This window comes from Centroberyx gerrardi, chromosome 1, assembly GCF_048128805.1.
Source record: "Centroberyx gerrardi isolate f3 chromosome 1, fCenGer3.hap1.cur.20231027, whole genome shotgun sequence".
Classification (NCBI taxonomy): domain Eukaryota; kingdom Metazoa; phylum Chordata; class Actinopteri; order Beryciformes; family Berycidae; genus Centroberyx; species Centroberyx gerrardi.
In genome coordinates, this window is record NC_135997.1 from 12,312,722 (window position 1) to 12,332,745 (window position 20,024).

The window sequence follows — 20,024 nt, forward strand, 5'->3', positions numbered from 1 at the left end:
TAATTGGGCCTATCCCTTAACACTCTGGACCAATTCACTAGACATAATCTGATCAATTTTAGCACATTTTCTGTGGAGAGTTGTCATCCTGGGAACAATCACTTGGGGGGGGGGGGGGGGGGGTAAACCACCATATCAGTAGAGTATGATGCCAGATAGACCATATAAACCTATCTAAAAAATACCAATCTACATTGCCTTCTGTAATTCCCACTTGACCTAATTAGTGCCATCCTGCCCTACTGTCACATCTATAACGATAAAGACCTATAATAATGCAACAATATATTTTAGAAGGATAATATTACAGAAAAAAAACTACGTGCATATAAGAATATTATAGTGATAGGAGATAGAGATGAAAAAATACAATAAAAAATACAATAAAATGCGGCATAAACTCGCTATTGAGAACTGCAGAAACTCTATAAGTCCCTATAGGAATATTACAGGAATATGGGAATTACTGGAATATTTTCCGTTACAGGCCTGCCTGAAGGTAACCTGTGGGCTGCAGACGCATATCGACGCACAGCCCGTGATGAGAAAGCATGGTGGTAATTGCCAACTATTTTTCCACAGCAGTCGTCGAAAGAGAAAGGGAAGAAAAAAAAATGCACCAGAGCTCAGTCAGCGTGGTTCCGGCTGGATTCATTTTGCAGGCTATTTGGGAATACTTAAAACGTGTGCATAGCCTACACAAGAATGTGCAGTTTTCTTGTGGGGGGGCGGAGACAAGGCTGCTTTGCATCAATAGCGAGTAAAACGGTGTAGACTGCCGTACTGTACGCCGCTACAGACGAGCCTAACTAAGTTTACAATAGGAAACAATAAGGTTTTCTCTCGGTTCTTCTGGCCGTGATGGGTGGATGTTTATCGCTCGCGCAGAGGACGCACGCAGCCCTATAGACGTTTTTTGTTTTTTTTTCGGTGCTGAACTAACCAGAATCGTCCATAGTAAAGTGACACTGCATGGGACTCGAACAAGTGACCCGCCTCGGGAGCCTAACAGAGTTACAAGTGAGGTTATCTGGGAGTAACATTGTAACCAGGAGAGGAAAACAAATCGGCGGATTAAATTAAGCGGGATTCCAGCGTTGCTCCTGCGCACAATGTTTCAGATAACCTAACACGGCTGTTTTTCCTATGTTGCGATCGCATGGGGAGGCTGTGAAAAGTGGACTGTCTGGTTTGTTTTCTCCATCCACTTCCAGTCTGCATGGAACAAAGTGTGCTTTCTGTCACATAACCTGCGCCGTGGCGTAGATCTGGGCGATCCGTCGGTGTAGGTTAGGCTTTATATGCCGTTAACCCCCGTGGTCAAAGTCAAGCTTCTGTCCTAAATCATCATGAGGACCACCGAGGAGGCGGAGGGCTTTGACGGCGAGGCCTCCAACACCTCCATGATCTCCGGGGCGAGCAGTCCGTACCAGCCGACCACCGAGCCCGTCCATTCAAGGAGTGTTTTGGGAGGGATAAGGTGCGACGTGGAGTACCTCAAGTCCTACTTTGGGATTTTAAAGGTGGTTGAAGTGGTAAGTTTCAGTGTGACTGTGCAGTGATGTAGTGTTAATTCATGTATTGGCTGAATAAAGGTGCGTAAAAACTATGTCGTCCAGTCGGTGGTCACCATAAGGCAAACAACCACCAATAATGAACAAAAATCAATAGTATTTCAGAAATGCATTAATTTATGCTCCATTAAAAGCCCCTTCCTCTTATAATTTACAGCGGTTTGAAAGCACTAAGCATTTATATCCTAAAGATTTCTGCCAACCCTAAAAAGGTGGGTAAACCCTATTCATTCAAATAAAAATGTGGATAAACTGAGTTTAGGTTGGTTTACCCTCCACTACATCTCTGGCTGTGATCAAACAGAAGTTTCTCTTTGACCATAGGCGTCTTTGCAATAGTCTGCATGACCAGTGACCTATGCAGGGTAGGGGTGAAGTTTTTCAGGATAACCAGTTTACCCTGCTTTCCAAAGCTTGTTGCCAAAACGTGTGCATTTGCCTATGCAGACTCCTAGGAATGGCCCTAACAAAAATCATATGGATTTAAGTGTCTAATCCTCAGAGTTTATAATGACCTTATTATACTTAATGGTATTTTTTATATCCTATGGTACCACTGGGACTTAGAGATGTGCTGATATTTGTGTAGTATCCTTCTGAAATGTATTATAGAATGACTATAGTTGTTTTGTGCAAACTTGTGGGTGTATCAGTAGGTAACTTAGTTCCTCTGTCAAAAGCCGTGTGAGTCAGTGTTAATGTATTATCCTTGGTATATTGGTCTATTTCTGTAGTGTACTAGATCTGTAATCAACTTCCTGCTGTGTTCCCCCCCTGTCCCACCGCTGATTATAAAGTCCTATAATATGTTTACTAATTGTGATGGTTTAAAAAGTTACTTCAACATCTTAGGTCTACTCAAGACCACACCTAGTGACTTGTATTTGACTCCAGCCTCTTAGTGTCCCAGCAACCACAGAGAAATGGTAATCACACCATATTTATTATAGTCACGAATTTATCAGCTGATGAGTTCAAGATTGTTGCTCATCTGTAGATTCAGCATTTTTCATCAGGACATAGCAGTCAAGGGGAAAACATATTTTGCTGTTGCTTTAAACCAATACACCTAAACCAGATGTCTGGACTGGGAGAAAAAACAACAACAAAGCAAAGCGAGGTCTCCCAAAGCTATGATAATTCACCAGAGGAGGAAATATCTATCAGGCCAGAGCCCTTTCTCTTGTTCTGGTGCCAAACGGCTCAGAGACGGGCCTGCATGCTCATACACATGGAGCACTGTGTCCACAACAGGAAAAACCATGAAACTGAGGAAACTAGCAATTAACTCAAACAACGTTTGCGGACAGCACAAGCAAACTGAAAGTCCAAGCTTTAGAAAATACTGTATAGTTCAGCATTGGCTTCTCATTCACTGCTCTTCCAGTTGTGTTTGGTGTGTATGACCATCTTAGATTCCTTACCTCCTGTTTTAACCAGTTATTAACACACACTTAAGCATTTGACTACAGTATTTTACCCCTATACACTATTGTACAATTTAGTGTGTTGTTATTGGAGGAAATTGGATTGGATAGGTATATTCAGTTATGTTTGGAGGACAGCAGCAATTTCAAGTGTTTTTTTTTAAACAGTAGTGTTTCAAGAGTGTTTTCAGCCGTGGGAGGGCGAGTGTTTACCATATTCAACCCAGCGGCCTGAGGGAACAGCATACAGAGTGAGCCTGTGCTGTTGCGCACACCTGTAATGTTTACCTCTGAGGATGTGGGAAGGTAGTCTAGGAAGCCATCTGTCGTCAGTGTGTGAGACGTCTAGGACAGGCGGGAATTAAGAGGAAGATTCACATCCACAGTCTTCGTCTGTCTCATTGCATAGGGCAGAATATTATATTTGACTTGGCTGCTCAGTGGAAGCACAAACATAAACACATGACAATTATACATCAGTGTTTCATTTATTTCACATTCTTTTAGCTGCAGAGGACCCCCACAGCTGAAAAATGCCCCCCAAAGATAGAAAATGACCTTATTGTTTTACCGTTGCCCATACATGATGATGTAAATATCCAAATAAGAGGCATTCTTAACCTGCAACACCTACGAGTGAACCTGGGTATCAAAACTAAATTTAGCACCACCTACCACCTCTACAAAAAATAGTAAATAAATGGCAATGTTGCAAAGGTGCAGAATGTGAAACAGCTATGAATAAAAACAGTTAGCGAATGCTACCAAGGAGCAGATTATAACACAATTGTAGATAAAAATGCTTTGCAAGTTTTGCAAAGGAGCAGATACAGTTTGTAAAATAATGATAAAACAGAGTGCAAATATTGCCAAAAAGTGCATACTGATCTCCTTGCCCAGAAATACACAGGAATATTTTGCAGACAGGTGCAGGAAAATGTAATAAAGTACAACTTAGGTAAATCAAATTTTATAAGTAGTATTTCAGTTCTCCTTACTAATCCTATGTTTACACTCTCTATTTACTCGCAGTTTGTTCAGCTCTGATACTGACTTTCCAGTTTGACCTAGTCATGCATCCACTTCACTGACAAGGACAGAACCTTTGAATGTCATCCATGTTTACTTCCAGTATCTTAGAGTAGGCCTAAAAGGCTCACTGCCAAACTTTAATAGCTCCATTCGTCTGCACTTTTACTGCTCTGTCCTCTAATCGTCTCGCACCGTCTCAGCTGAGTCTATGTGATGAGATTCCAGAGCTGATATGACAGCAATATAAAACTGACTGCATGTAATGTAAGAGTAGACCACATGCCCATGAAGACGTTGGCTCTGCTCAATCAGGAAATACCAGTATGCAAAGGAGTTACTGTTGTTATTGGGCCCAATGTTTCCAGTGTCCAGTGTTATCAGCCATTAGTTTTAAGGGCAGCTGGTCATCTGTGTTGTTCTCTTGTTAATAAATCATCTGTGTTCAGCAATTAGTAGCATTAATGCTAAATGGTACATCTTGGATTTTAACACAGTAGTTTGTATCGGCTACTTTGTTGCTGTGTTTGTGTTTGTGCAGTGTTTGATCTAAACTGCTAGAAAACGCCATACACGTTTTGTTGCTCACATGAAAGACTGAGGAGTATTACTGTATAAAATACTGGTTGAACTGTTGGGCTTTTTTGATGAAGTCACTTTTACCAGTTATCGATCAAAAGTTAGTGGAGCTGAATGTCTCACCCACCTTCTCTGGCCTTTGTTCATACTTTCTTATGACTTTGCTTAGGAAATGTTTATTGTGTTCCCACCACACCCCAGCCCTTGCTTTAAGGTAGTAGTTACCTAAGCAGTCCAAAGGTCGCACTGACCCCTGTTTACTCTGAAACGCTGTGTTCCTCTCTATGGAGACCAGGGTGCTAAGTGCTACTAGTCCCATGCAGTTGTTTCACCCCAGAACACTAAACTGCATTTGCACTGGTGTAGACGCTCAGTCAACTTGTCACTTTTACGGTGCATACACAGGTTAAGGACATTTGTAAGGATTGGAAGGTTAGGTAAGTGCAGCTACTGATCCTGTATTGGTTAGTTCTGCAGTGTTAAACGCCCCCCAGTTTTCTTTTTGTGTCAGTAGGATGAAACCTGAGTGGGGTGTGTCCACTGTCCCGATAGCAGCGCCTGCTTTTGTCTTTCTGCAGTGACTGGGTCAGCAGAGTCCAACTGATATTCACCTCAGGCTTTTCCCCTTTACACCGACAGTTAGTTGATCCGTGGAATCTGATACGTTGTAATGCTTGACATTACACCAAGCAAATTCTCTTTGTTTTCCAACCGGCCCTAGAGACATGCCTTCAGGATGGAGTTGTTAGTTAGCCACATGTCAGCTCATTTGTGTCAGCAGAACTTGTCCTGTTGCTTTCTTTTCAGTGGTCTTCTAACAAGGGATAATTAAATATTATGAAAAGGCGTTTTTGCAGCTTGTGGATGTAGTGTAATGAAGTTACCAGATGCTACCAAATGTCAGCGAGCACTTCCTGCCTGAGAGAGACGGGCCATGTGCTCCGTTCAGTTCTGGTTGAAACATTATCTATTCTGAGCTTTTAGGGAGACATAAAGACAACAAGAACATTGTGCATGCGTGCAATCAGACACACACACACACACACACACACACATACACACACGCACACCTTATCCTCAGGGGGGAAACACAACCTGCATGTAGGCTACTTTTCTCCAACACAAAGATGACTGTGGGCTGCAGAATTGAAATGAAGCATGTTCAACATTTAGATTTTTTGTGTAAGAGGTCCCACAGCACTTGGAGTGCAGCACATTACATTGTGCAGTCTCTATAGCGAAGGCTTTTTTTCTCTGCCATTAATTTTCTGTGCCCAACAGATGGTGTATAAGAAGGGGATCTGATTCCAAGTGGCCTTTACAGGCAACTCACAATGCTCTTAATCCCTTAGATGAAGATGTGTGTGAGAGAGAGGGAGAGAGAGAGATTGTGTGCTTGGTCATGCACTTATGCATGCATGATGAATAGGTTGTGGAGGGGTCAAGGTTGACATAAAATCATTACTTACAAGATTAGCCAGTATGGTGCTTTGTTATCTGCCTCCTCCCCTGTTACTGCCTGACACCTGCTGCACAGGGACCTGGGGAAAGCGTGCTTTCATCAAGAGACATGACATCATCCTTCAGCCCAAGCAGCCCTCCACTTCTGTCTGGGTGTAACCTTTTTGGTTATATTACAGTCACAGACAGACTGCTATCCAACTACATGCTCTAATGGGGCTTCAGCAGCTGCACAAAATGGTACTTCAGTCTACTAGGTCTGCAACAGAGAGCTGCCCTTTCTTTTAGTGTTCATATGTCTGTCTTTGTCTGTGTGTCAGTAGTGAAGTGATTGCTCGACATGCTGTGTTCATGCGTTACCGTCTGTGGACATTTTAAGTGTTTTCCCAGAGTTGCTAGCTGATGTGTTTGGAAGCCACAGATTTGAAGGATTGGACAAAGAGTCTGTCATGAACAGGGGAGTTCCTCACTGACAGTTCACCAGTCCCAAACACTGTACTTGTCAGAAACAATACACACTGCTCATTAAACTGGATAAGCAGGGCAGGTTGGGGCTAGGGGAGAGGGGATAGGGTCTGCTGCTAATGAGTCCATATAGGTGTGTTTTCAGTTGCATCATTTCAGCACGTCAGAGAGTCAAGCAACAAGATACAACTGTCTGGGCTAGATTCAAATTGATTACAGATGCAATGGAAATCTCTATCAGGTTCACAAACAATCCCACAGTTAAAACTTGAGAAAGTTTGTGTGTGTTGAAACTTTTTAGCGTGGATCATGTTTTTGTATCCCCTTAATACATAATGCTCAAAGTTTCAGACACAACTGCCTCAGAGAGTCTTTTATCTGCAGAAGACAGGTGATTCACTTCCATAAAAATAGGACTCAAATCAAGGTGAAGAATAGCTGAAATACGACTAAATCCAAAAAATGCATGATGCCACAAATAACTAGTGTCCTAAATAGACATCTCTTCATCCAAACAGACAATAAACAGACAAATGCACTCATTGCCCGTACTGCCATTTTGAGTTTTTCATTGTCTAAAGGTGACACTGAAGATGGAAAGAGAGACCAATCTGCATATTCTGGTCACATATTGTGGAAATCATTGTCCCTCTGACACCCTCTTCAACTGGGAGGCTTCATGCACACACACACACACACGCACACACACATACACACACACACACACACACACACACACACACACAGGCCATAGCTGTCATACTCAATCTGCATATCAATAGCAGACAGGCAATCTGACAGCTTTGTAAGGAGAGCATGCAGTTCAATGTGTGTCTGTGTGTTTATGCTTGTTTGAGTGCATCTGCCTTGTCTTTCTTGTTATGGAAGGAAAACATTTCCAAGGATTTAAATTGTCTTATTGAGAGGAGGCTTATAGTTAGGGCTCTGGAAGGAATGCTAGTAAAACTTGTACCATTTCACTTCTTACTAGGCTGTTTGATTTTTTATCCACATGAATGTGAGGATGGGGCCCGTCATACAGCCTAGCTAGCTACTAGACACCGTTTTGGGACCATCAGATGTTCCAGAGTGATGTCAGTCCTGATAGCATTAAAATGACTTCACGAACACCCCCCACTTCCCGATACTGTAGATGCAGTGATGTGACAGTTATACTACAGGAAGGGGATTTATGGGATAAAATGCACTCTCAGGAACTCCTAAGTGCTTTAACTTGTAACTGAAGGAGAACTCACATCATCACATTGAACAGTATCAGTGACGGCCACCTAGGAGAATGTCATGCTCGCTTCATTTTCCCTTTAATCCATTGTAGCTAGACGTGCTTATGTCTGGTAAATTCAGTGATTAAATTCAATTCTATGTTCTGATTTGTTTTAGTAATTAGAATAATAATGTAATACTTTATTAATCATGATAGGGAAATTTTCTGTTTGCCTGTCCTCCACTAGGAAGGTTATAGGGTACGGGCAGCTACAAAACAGCTGGGAGGGATTCAGAGTCTTGCTCAAGGACACTTCAGCAGCACTGAAGGCAGATGCGTACTGACAAGAGGCTTGAGCCCAGGTCATCCTTTTAAAGGACAATCTCTCTAACCTCTAGGCCATCCTGCTGCCCTGTTTTTAGTTTCAATGCTTTGATCTGTAGGAAATTACTAGCTACTGTAGCTTGTTATTAGCTTTACACTTTGCCTTTTACTGTTGTCACAGTTTTTGTGCACTCTGAGCAAGTGTTGCACTGAGTCGATGGGCTTGATGGGAACAGTAACAAATTACAGTTGCCGTTTTTGCACTGTTATCCTCTCACATGTAATCCCCAACTCTGACAAAATACAGTCATGGCCTTCACACCATTTCATATTAAAATGTGAGGCTGCGAATGATTTTGCTGAACCTCGCAATCTTTGCCACACAATTTGTGATGAGTAGTCAGCCATGACACTTTTGACACTTGGTGGTTGTGGCCTTTGGGAAAGTTCAAAACAGTGTCATGGACTTTGATTTGTCACACTCTGACCCACAATCATCCCTCAACCCAGACCCGCCAGTATACAGCCTATCAATGTTTAATACTAAATGCCAAACCTATCCCACACTGGTAGACCAACCAGATCTGGTCTAAACTGGTCTGGATTGGGCTGCACCGGGTCTGCAATATGTCACAGTGGCATTCTCTTGGTTCTGTTATGTCTCCGGGTCTCGGACCACCGCGAGCCAATTGGTAATCTGTGTGTGGTTTTGTGGGGGGCTAGATGGCAGAAGAACACCTAAATAGCAGAATTCTTCCCATACTGTGGTTTGGTGATGGATGTTGGCGGGAGGGAGGCATCATCGCAGGCAGCCAGGAGCTAGACTAGACTCATGAGATGGGCGCATGGTCTCTGGTCTATTCATAGGACAGTCACTCCATCATCCGGGCAGCGTGGTATTTCAGTACTAACAAACAATATCGTCTGGAAGCTAGAAAAGTGACTTGACTCACACAGCAGTAGAAAGGGCACTATCTTTAAAGAGCCTCATTCTTTCATGCAGAAATATCACGGTGAGCGACCTGCAGACATTTATTTTGTAGTTTTTATATTAAGTTCTTGGTAAATGTTCTGTCTCTCACTGATACTAAAAATGAGAAAGGTAGAATCTCATTCTTGTGATCCTAAAACTGTCCGTGGGAAATGAGGTTATATGAAAGTATATTCATATAGTTCATAAACACTAGTGTTTAAGCCACAGATTAAGAATAAATAGAGGGTTTTTAGACTGCCTGTGCATGTGGAATACAGTTTACTCACTCCTGTGGTAAAAATGCATTTCAAGAGTGTGCTTTTGAATTGGCTCAATTTGTAGCATGGCTGTCCATGCTGGCAGTCACAGGATTTGAGTGCTAAAGACTGGGAAGGGGTTCACACCAAGAGGAAGCTCGAGTCTTTGTTAGCATGCGGGACACCTGTAATATTGGTGCCCGTTGCCAGCTGGGGTTCTTCTTGGTACAATGTGGTGAGTGAGTTTATGGTGGTGAGTGTAAAGGGAGTTGGACCGGTTGGTTTAACTCATTTCTCTGACAGAAACGCTACCCGCCATCCAATTCAAGAGCGCACACTTTTGAATTGGCCCAATCAGTAATGCCGCCTTCTTCATGCTGACTGGCACTAGACATTAGGGTCTGAGCCTGGGAATGGATTCAACCCATTAGAGGAAACTGGAGTCCTTGTTAGGATGAATGAGACCTGTAATACATGTTTTTTCAATTTCATATTTTGACCAAGCTATTGTGCAGTGTAGAAGAGTAGGCCTGAATGTGGGTCTATTCAACAAAGGACAAATAATAGGCCTATTTATCACTGCTCCTCAAATCACTCAGTGTTTATGCTCTTTAGTTTGCAATTGCTGTACTACACTGTATGTCTTTCACTTCTACTATTAACCATTGATCCTTCTCTCTCTCTCTCTCTCTTTCTCTCTCTCTCTCTCTCTCTCTCTCTCTCTCTCTCTTCAGGTCCTATCACTCATTGCATTCATCTGCATAGAGACTATCATGATGTGTTCTCCCTGTGGAGGGGTCTACTTCTTTGAGTTTGTCAGCTGCAGTGCCTTCGTGGTGACAGGAGTCCTCCTCCTCATCTTCAGCCTCAACCTGCACACCAAGGTGCCCCACGTCAACTGGAGCCTCACGGTAGGTGCACACACACAGGCCGCTCTCAGGACAAATAGTGTGTCATAGAACCTAATTGATATTTTATTGGTCCTTGGTGAATTTTAAGGCTGTGCGTCCTGGAGTCGGAAAAAATGTTTGCGATTTCAGCTGTGGTTTAATATCTAAGAAATTATATTCAGAATGGTCTTTTCTCTTTTCAAACACTAGAGAGTATAAGGCTGGGAAGCTTTAGTTTGAATCACCACATTTCTGTATTGATGTAGTTGGCAACAAGATGGACTCAGGCAACGATGAAATTGAGGACGCTTCGTCAAGTTTTAAGGCTGCTGTGTGGCAGCAGGCTTACAGAGTTTTGCCTTACAGGTAACACTATACTGCACCATTCACAACCACATCACAATGAAACACTCCAGTCGCTGGTATATGGGTAAATGTTGAGATTATGATTGAAATATGATTCCAAAGGTCTTAAAAACATATCTGTTTCTCTTTGCACTACTTTTACTGAGAAATGTCCCTAGTAGTTGCACAGATATATACGTGAATGTTTTGTTGTTTTTTTGTTGTTTTACACATCAGGCTTATTTGGGGATAAAATTGGTCATAAATTTCAAGTTGGTCTAGCATTAACTGGCGAGTTGAACTGGCATTAAAAAGTGCGGTTTGCACTTTTGTTTTTGTTTTCCCTCAGAAACATAAAGTGATATTTTGTCAGGCATAATTGTTTTCATTCAGATTTTGCTCAAAATATCATGATAATATCGAACCGTGAACCCAGTACCATGTATGAAACGGAACTGTAGCTGAACGTTACATCCCTATTCTTGACTGAACCCTTGCATTTAGTATGAGGGGAGCGCTAAACTCATTTCACTTTAGAAAGGACAGAAGGTAATGGGTGAAACTGATTATAGTGAGTGTGGGACTGGTTAGGAGGGAATGCAGCTCCAGTGTTGGGAGGATGTGCGATGTCAGCTGTAAGCAAATGAGCTGGTGAGTATCCTCCAGCAGATATTGGTTGCCTTTTAGTATTTGCCTACATACACACATTGGTGTTTTCTGGGCTGCAGCATAGTATCTTTTACAGAGGGGAGTGGAAAAACAGCTTTAACTGTATTTCCAGAGGCCACACAGCTTACATACCCTAGTAAAGCAGTGGATGTGAAGTCGGAGGTCCAAATCCAACCATAGCTATCAGATTGCTTTATGGTATCCTTGGTACTGCGTATTTCACCTCAAACATGAAGAGAGGGTGTGCCTTTGGCTTCTACTTTTGGCAGAATTAAACCAAATGAAAGCTTTTTATTGTCTTGGAAAGGCCAGAGTCTGTATTCCAAGTTTTTTTTTGATGCAAGAGTGCTGATTTAGGATCATTTACCAGGTACCTGCGACCAATACATTCGTTGTAATCTAAAATCCTCCTGTTAGTTCAGCATTCTTCTTCTGAGACGCTAGACCAGCCAGTGTTTCCTTTCCCCTGAGGCCCACTGGCTTTTCTCATCTCAGCTCGGACTAGTTAATTATTTTTCCACTCAGGTGTGTAATAGTCTATGTAATAATGTGTATTAAAAGAAATATGTAGTTGTGTGCATGTGCGCGTGTGGTTGTGTGTGTGTGTGTGTGTGTGTGTGTGTGTGTGTGTGTGTGTGTGTTGAAGTAAGTTTGATTGTGGGGTGCCATTAAGCTCACAGAAGAGGTTGTACTTTAAGGCAGCTAGACTGTGGTGAGCTGCGGTTTGGCTCATTGGTAGTGCTGGAAACATGCTGTTATGCACAAAGATATTGAATCTTTCTTCATATTTTGTAAAAAAAAAAAAAAAAAAAGCACAGTACTTTTGCCTGCAAACATTGTAGGATTTTATTTTCGTATTTGGAGGACAACCATTTCTCACACTGTACACTTTTTTGAATAACGAGGTTCTGTGAAGAGAAAGAAAGAAAGACGTTGGTGTTGCTTTCCAGATACCTTTCTCTCCTGACTCCAGACTGTAGCACTAACTAACAAGCCTAGCATGCTTGGTTGCACTCTACAGTGTAGGCTGTACCCCATGGTGTTTACGTCTATCAAGTTCAAAGCTGCTCCAGTCACGTTGGGCCCCTGGGAATTTCGCCATGAGTAAGCATTTTGGAGTGTTAACCAACTGTTAACCGTTGTGCTCTCTCTCTCCGTCTTTCTCCAAACTCCAAACCATAGACTGACGCTGACATTGCCCCTCTGTGGAGCGAGTTGTTTTATAATGTGGTTTAGAGTCTCAGGAGGAGGGTTTTGTTCATACAATTATGTGCTATGTGATCCCGTCTTCTCCGATTCACTCTCTATGATGTCTTTGGCAGTGCTGCAGGGGAAATATAGGACCTAATGCCCCCCCACCCCCCACTCCCCCTCCACACACACACACACACACACACACACACACACACACCCACCCCTTTCCCTTCCACCAGGAAATGAACACAGCCCTGGGGCCTTGTTGTATTGCCCACTTGGTGACTTCTAGTGAGTTTAGTTCCAGTTTCTGTGGATGAGCATGTTCAGCCGGACAAATGAAGCAGAACCAGTTGGTGCATCTCTTTCTCTTTAGCCTGGGTGGCATGAAATCATCGTCTTGTCTTGGTGCTTGCAGTGCAAACCGCTCATGTTTTGTCACGACTGTTAGATGGCCATCCCTTGTCCTACAACTGGCACCATTGTTTCCCTGAGCAGTTAGCAGCACGGCCAAATAACCGACTCCCATGCCAAGGGGCGGCGGTGCAGAAAAGGGGGCAGCCCTGAGGACACACACAGGCCAGCATATGCACAACCCAGGGGGGAGAGAGAGAGAGAGAGAGAGAGAGAGAGGGAGAGAGAGAGGGAGAGAGAGGGAGAGAGAGAGAGAGAGAGAGAAAGAGAGAGAGAGGGAGAGAGAGAAAGAGAGAGAGAGAGAGTCAATGTTGTTATTCTCATTTTAGAAATACAGCAACAGTATGAAATGCACCCAGTGGATTCTGGAGGTTATTTTGTTGTGGACTCGACTAGTGGAACAGAAGGTGTCTCATCACAGTTCATGCATGAATGAATTGGCTGCTTGAGAGAGAGAGAGAGAGGGGGAGAGAGAGAGAGAGAGAGAGAGAGAGAGACCAAGTGTCAGAGCATCTATTCAGGCCTACTGTACACTAATGGAAACTGTTAGTTAAGTCTGATATCTAACTAATACATTAGCTAACAGCCATACACAAAGCAGGCTTCATATTATTCATTTAGGTCAGCTGCTTTATTAATGTTCTAGTGTGAATATAAGGCAGGCACACTTCAAATAAGCATACTGCATCAGAAAAAGGAAGATTCCTGTTCATTACCCTTTGTCAAGTTTCAAGTATGTTTATGTCATGAGCCGCAGATTATATGTTTTCTATATGTGGATTTGTTTATGCATCTGTGTGTGTTAGAAAGCCTCGACTATATTCTCTTTCTTTGTTTGACCCCCCTGTGTCTGCCAGACTGGGTCTACGTCTCTCTGTTTAATCCAACACACACATACACACACATACACACACACACACACACACACATTCACATACACACACAGGGGCGAGGGGGCGGTTATTATTAGCTGTAGTGATTAATCTATCGTCAGTCCAGACCAGAGACCACTTCTCTCACATTGTATTTACTTTACCTACAACTGGAATCCAATAAAAGCTTTCTTGGTTTTAACAGCTGAATGTTGCCACCCAAGCAGCAGACGGAGAAATGAAATACTTGCGTACCCTTTTTTATTTGCCTTTCAGATAGAATCGGTTGCAGAAATGAAAGCTGCAGAAGAGAAAGTTTTTTCTCGTGAAGCTTTCTGGCCCAGTGTGACTGTGACTGTCAAGTGAATGGGTTTTATAATAAGCGTCCTGCCCTGTCCTCAAGGGTTTCCCTAGCTGCAATCCCATGTGTGCTTCCAGCTTCTGAAGTTTCTTCTGAAGTGTGTTGCTGCAACGTTAAGTACAGCATCTAAAAGCAAATCTGTATTTTCAAGTCACGCAGGTTTTGTTCAATGTTGTGAAACTGGACAGATAGAGAGAACATTCTAAGTGAATGATACAGGCCGATAATAATGACTATGCCAGAGAGCCAGCGGTTCGGGTTAGTGTGTGTGTGTGTGTGTGTGTGTGTGTGTGAGAGCGTGTGTGTGAATGTGTGTTATTTAAAGTTTTACAGAGTGCTGGCCTGGCTAGGATGTGGAATGTGGGAATGACTGTAGCAGAGAGAGGCTGGAGGTCAACTGGAGGGACAGAAGTGATAGGATCTAGGATCTAGAGAGAATCTGGGATCTAAAAAAGCTTTTATATTTTACAAGAACACTCCAGTTCAGTTCAGTCTTTACTATAATCCCAGAGGGCAATTTGGTTTTGCAGCAAAGTCCATCACAAACAACAACACCACACATAAAAACAAAGTACAAGCAAAGCAAAAAACCCTCACTCACTCATCACTCAAACACTGTAGCAGTCAAAAGCGAACAGATAACAGAGTTCCTCAAGAATGGCCATTAAGTAGTTTGATAGCACTGGGAATAAACAAGTGTTTGCATCAGTTACTTCTCATTGTAGGTAACCTATAGCCAATACCAGAGGGAAGAACAGGGAACTCTGCATACAAAGGGTGATTGCAGTCGGAGAGGATGGAACCAGGATGAGTTTCCTGTTAAACCAGTTGGGCAAGATAGAAACCTGTGTGTGTGTGTGTGTGTGTGTGTGTGTGTGTGTGTGTGTGTGGCTGGGGTTGGGATGTGTGTGGGGGTGTACCAGTTTGCCAGAGGTGTTATGGTTACACATGAATACATTACTGATTAAACCCCAGGATCGGCGACAAATTATCACAGCTTTATGCCCTGCTGAGTTGCCTGTTTTGTATGTGTTTGTGTGTGTGTGTTTCTGCGTTTGTGACATGGCCCTGTGGTATGACTGTCATATGAGACGATGTCGGCAATGATTACAATCACGCTCATCAGATCACGAGGGCCGTGCCCCGGTCATGCTGAGCTCCTAGTCATGTGACCTCCTGGGTTCTGAGCGAGGTTTGTATCAGAGAAAACAGGAGTAACGAGTGAAGCAGTAAAGAGGTGCAAAACATCAAAGAGTAGTATCTTTCTCTCTCTCTCTCTCTCTCCCTATGGTGTAAAACCATGTGTAAAAAGGCGGGGGTTTTAGTGAGTTGGTGGTGTGTGTGTGTGTGTGTGTGGCAGGAGGGGTTGTATGTGTGTTTGTGTGTAATATGAGGTGGTAGGCGGCTTTGAAGTGTGTGCTGTCGGCTTCTTTGCCGCCCGCAGTTTTAAACTCAGGCGTAGTGAAACACTGGGGGAGTGAGAGCAAAGCCTTTGATTGTTCGACACGATGTGATGCTGTCCACCACCTCAGACTCCGCATGTTGGCCTGCTTGTTAGGCTAATACAGGTTTGAAAAATGTCAACTGCCTCAGAACATAACAGACTCTAATGTCATCTTGTGTGTGTGTGTGTGTGTTTTCCTGCAGGACCTGGTCAACACTGCTGCCAGCACCTTCTTCTTCTTCTTGTCGTCTCTGGTGTTGGCCTGTATCAACCACAACACAGGAGCTGAAATAGCAGCAGTGGTGAGTAGCCAGAACCAAGCCCTCCCTTCTGTTTCGCCTCCTTAAAGGGATAGCTCGGAATTTTTCACATCTACTCTTATTTTCTACTCACCTGTGATGTTGTTGTCTATTGGAAGTTGATACTTTCGATGTAAACGGGGTCAAACTTCATTCATCTCCAAAAGAAACAAACTCCACGGTGCATCTAAAGTCTAAAGTGAACATAATGCCACAGCGGTCTATCCTGCCGAATTCAAGCTGTTATGTCACAATTTTGAAGTCAGACTATGACTAAATCCCATACTGTTTGCTGGGCCAGTGTTCTCTGTATAAGTTCCTGTGTGCGGCGGAGTGATACTTGGTCGTAGTCGATGGTAGACTAGCTGGTAGACAACATCACAGGTGAGTAGAAAATAAGAATAGATGTCAAAAAATTCCAAACTATCCCTTTAAAGTGGTATAAAGCACACATCCTTCCTCTCTTAAGTCAATATTATTTCCAGTAATCACTTGCTGATCCTTATATGACTGGTTTGGTTATTTTCTCAACCATATCAAGTCATCCAGTTGAGCCATATCAGATCACATCACTGATATATATTGAACAAAGGATGCATGCATGTGTATAAAATACACCAACCTCAGGAGAAAGAGAAGGATGCATTTGAAGAGTTTCTGGTAAGCTCTTTACCTCCTGTCAGTCTCCTTACGACCCCTGACTGGGATCCTGTGTGTCTGGGTGAGCAGAGCTGCCTGTGGGACGGGTTGAACTGATGAATCGTTGGGCCTCTCTGCCCACATCACTGGATTTTCTGACTGCTGCTGCTCCCCTGTGGAACATTGCCTCAATTGTTCAGATTTATCAGCATCGGATCACATGCTTTCTTTGCTGAGTTAGGGGAAAGCTGCCAAATTAAACCTGAACCCACATTTTCAGACATTAGAGTGTGTGTGTGTAGGTGGGTGGGGGGACGTTCTGCTGAGGATGAAGCCTAAGCCGGGAAGTCCCTCAGCTCTTTGGCTGTGTGTGTGTGTGTGTGTGTGTGTGTGTGTTAATGTGTTTGTGTGTATAAATATACTGTATATACTACACTGTTAAAAGTATAAAGTAGCTAATTTTCAGTAAGTACAAATGAACACAGGTCTACGTTTTAATATTGTTTCACAATAAGGAAGCATGCAATTCCAACATGATTCCTCATGTCATCAGTCTGTATAGATTATTGTTGTTGTTATCATTTCTGATTTAAGTTCTTGAAAATGTCTGTTTTTTATGTCCACATTGTGCTCACATTCTAGTGTCTGAGACATATTCTAGTCTAGTCTTGTTTATTTATGTAGACCTTTATCACAATCATCTCAAAGCATCATATACACGTATACACACATCATATACATCCTATACTACGTCATATGGATACAGGTACATATTGAATGTACCTCCTGTGTCCCCTTGAATGCAGATCTTTGGCTTCCTGGTGACGGGTGTGTATGGCCTGAACACCTTCCTGGCGGTGCGGAGGTGGCGCCGTGGCAGCGGGTGTCAAGGGGCGGCTCAGACCAGCGAGTACATGCGAGCGCGCACGGCGTCCCGTGGAGAAATGGAGGCACGACCTGAGCTCGCGTGAGGACTGGAGGACAATCAGACCGACTGAGGGGAAGACACACTACCAGTAACCGACTGAGAGGGGCACTACTCTGCCTTCGAAATGCTATCGAGTTTCATTATCGAGTGGAGCGGCCATCTCAAGCTCATCACACCCTTTGACTTCTCTCATTATAACACTTGGCCTTCGACTGCCTGCCCTTTCGGCCTGTCCAGTCACTGAATAAATCCTTATTTCATAGCCACAAATGTGCACTATGACTTTGTTTACGAGGCATTCTGGCTACGGTGACGCTCATAAACACTCCAAAGTGCAATTTGAAGTTTGAATTGTGTTGAGTCAAGTCGAGAATGACGATGTTCCCTGAAACACTTTTTATTCAACAAAACTTTTACTAAACCAGTGTGAAGGATGACTTCCATAGGGAGCCACAGAAAGGCTGACATCCAGTATAACTGTGCATCGACTCCTGGTCCGAAGTAGGTGTTGACTTTCTGAAAGTTGTACGTTTAACTGTGAATGGAGCAGAGTCATAGAAGGTCAACTATCGCATGATGTGCTTATGTCAAGCCGCTGTCTGTGAAGTCTGTGAAGATAAATGTGATCATGGATCCAGGAGCCCGCTGGACCAGCAACATAACCTGCAGTACAATAGGACTCGCTCCCAGTGGCTCCATAGCCTTACTGTTCTGTCTTGGATACTGACATCAGCCTTTGGCTACTACATATGAGTGGGACTGACACTAGACATTTTATTGTAAACATTAGACATGTTGACACGAATGGAGTTTTTCCCCTTTGCCCTGTTTTATAAATACCTTTAACATGTGACTTTTAGCCACTGTAAAGTCCTTTGCCGCCAGCAAATATAACAAAACAGGGTCTGTCTGACTGCAATAAGGAGGGGTGTTACAACAATATGTTGAAATATTTCAAATGAGGAATAGATGTCTTTTTCCAATACAGTGTGTCTATAGGTTTGACGCAATTATGAGACCAAAATATGTTGTGACTGCCTTCAGAATATCAGGAATTCTCTTACAGGAGAATTATTAAGATTAAAGATTAAAGAATAAAGATAAAAAAAAAAAATTAAAAAAAAAGAATGGCCACTTTTATAGTGTCTGTTAAGACCCTGCTTAATTAACTGCTTCATTCCATCTATTTTATCCCAATTTGTGTGTTACGCACCCAACAAATATCCACATTCACATTCCAACATTTGAATTTTTAGGTATTTGTTAGTTAGGACAACACTTTCAGCCAGGTACAGGTGATGTTTGGTGGCAATTGGTATAATTATTGTCCAATATGTTTTAAGTATGTACATATCCAGGGCCTCAGGTAACAGAAAATGGTGGCGGTACCTCAGTAAGGTGGTGCATTTGGAAAAAAACATCCACAGGTGACCTGGTAAAGATCAGTGCCCTTAGTCTATATATCTCAGGTATTGACAAACTCCTTCCAACTTTGATTTTTAAGACCATTTGAAATGAAATCACAGGGTGCCTCGACCTGAAAGCTGTACTGCTTAATGCCTTCTTAATCATTGGCATAGAGAATAGAGAACTGATATTTTTGAGTTAACTATCCAAGTAAATTTAAAAAAAGAAAAAAGAAGAGAGTGAAGTGAAGGTGGGAACAGTAGGGTGGGAATGTAGCGCAAGGAGCATCAGTGTCATAGCTTTCACCCTGTATTAGATTGAATTAAAATGTCTGTATATGCATTTACAGTGTATTATCACACACTTCATGTGCTATCAAACCTCTATCAACCCACAATGCAGCTGTTAATACGACTTATCTTGGAATACAGGACATAAATATCTTATCATTCCTTTATCGTTTTTCTTTTCAGCCAGTGTACTTGACATGCAAACTGTAGGCTTAATCTTGAAAAATCACATCTATGCTTGTGTGTTGATAGGAAGAAGGAAGAAATGTTGACTTAATTTTTTTGTCTTACATTGTTCTAATATATTGTATCTACACTACAGTGTCATTCAGTGTGTGTGTGTGTGTGTGTGTGTTTTCTGTATTGTTTGAGACCTCTGGTGTATGTATATGTGGTTTAGGGTAAGGGTTGTTCATCTGTACAGGCTCTAAATGGACTGTATAGCGCCATCTCCTGGTCTTTGTCTAAAATGTATTCTTTGAGACTACAGTGGACCAAGAGAAAGGCCTGATGTCAAAGACTTTGTGTGTGAGGAAACATTACAAATTGTCAATTACGGAATTGATTCTTATGAGCTGATAGTGATAGCTTTTAATAATGTAGGACAAACCGGGGCAGAAATGTATGTGAATATGGTTTCAAATTGATGGGCGCTTGATTTGTGTTGCGAGACAGTTAAACAGCCTCAGAAATGGGCACAACACACGCTTAATAAATCAAGCCCTTCTCATGTTTTCTCATTAATTTATATTGTGTTCAATTACTATTTCGCTCCAGGTTCGGTGACTGAAGGAGTTGTTTGAATAGACAATCACATGTGTGTATTTATGTCTGTCTCTCACATTGATGGATTTGATTGTTTCAGTGTGGTGTAACAATATTACAAGTTGTACAGCTAACTCTGCTTATCTTGCAAAAAATCATGCAAGTGCATTATGCTATTTGTTAATATCCTAAA

At 42.5% G+C, this 20,024-nt stretch overlaps 2 protein-coding genes across 2 annotated transcripts in view; one reads left to right on the plus strand and one right to left on the minus strand.

The window, feature by feature from the left end:
- The first annotated feature begins 682 nt into the window (after positions 1 to 682).
- cmtm4 (CKLF-like MARVEL transmembrane domain containing 4) lies at positions 683 to 18,483 on the plus strand. The gene is made up of 4 exons (XM_071919553.2): positions 683 to 1,535; positions 10,049 to 10,225; positions 15,707 to 15,805; positions 17,248 to 18,483. Exons 1-4 carry the CDS (start codon positions 1,350 to 1,352, stop codon positions 17,410 to 17,412), a joined length of 627 nt encoding a protein of 208 aa, XP_071775654.1. The 5' UTR covers positions 683 to 1,349; the 3' UTR covers positions 17,413 to 18,483.
- spg7 (SPG7 matrix AAA peptidase subunit, paraplegin) overlaps positions 5,560 to 20,024 on the minus strand; it is a 240,869-nt gene continuing 226,404 nt past the window's right edge. The window contains exon 18 of the transcript XR_013507323.1: positions 5,560 to 5,576. The gene's annotated coding sequence lies outside the window, so the exon portion shown is untranslated. The remainder of the gene's footprint in view (positions 5,577 to 20,024) is intronic.

Excerpts from the sequence above, each read along its gene's own strand:
- cmtm4 (XM_071919553.2), top strand. The coding sequence starts at position 1,350 with ATGAGGACCACCGAGGAGGCGGAGGGCTTTGACGGCGAGGCCTCCAAC. Across the intron at positions 1,536-10,048 it reads TTTTAAAGGTGGTTGAAGTG|GTCCTATCACTCATTGCATT; the intron begins GTAAGTTTCAGT and ends CTCTCTCTTCAG. Across the intron at positions 10,226-15,706 it reads ACGTCAACTGGAGCCTCACG|GACCTGGTCAACACTGCTGC; the intron begins GTAGGTGCACAC and ends GTTTTCCTGCAG.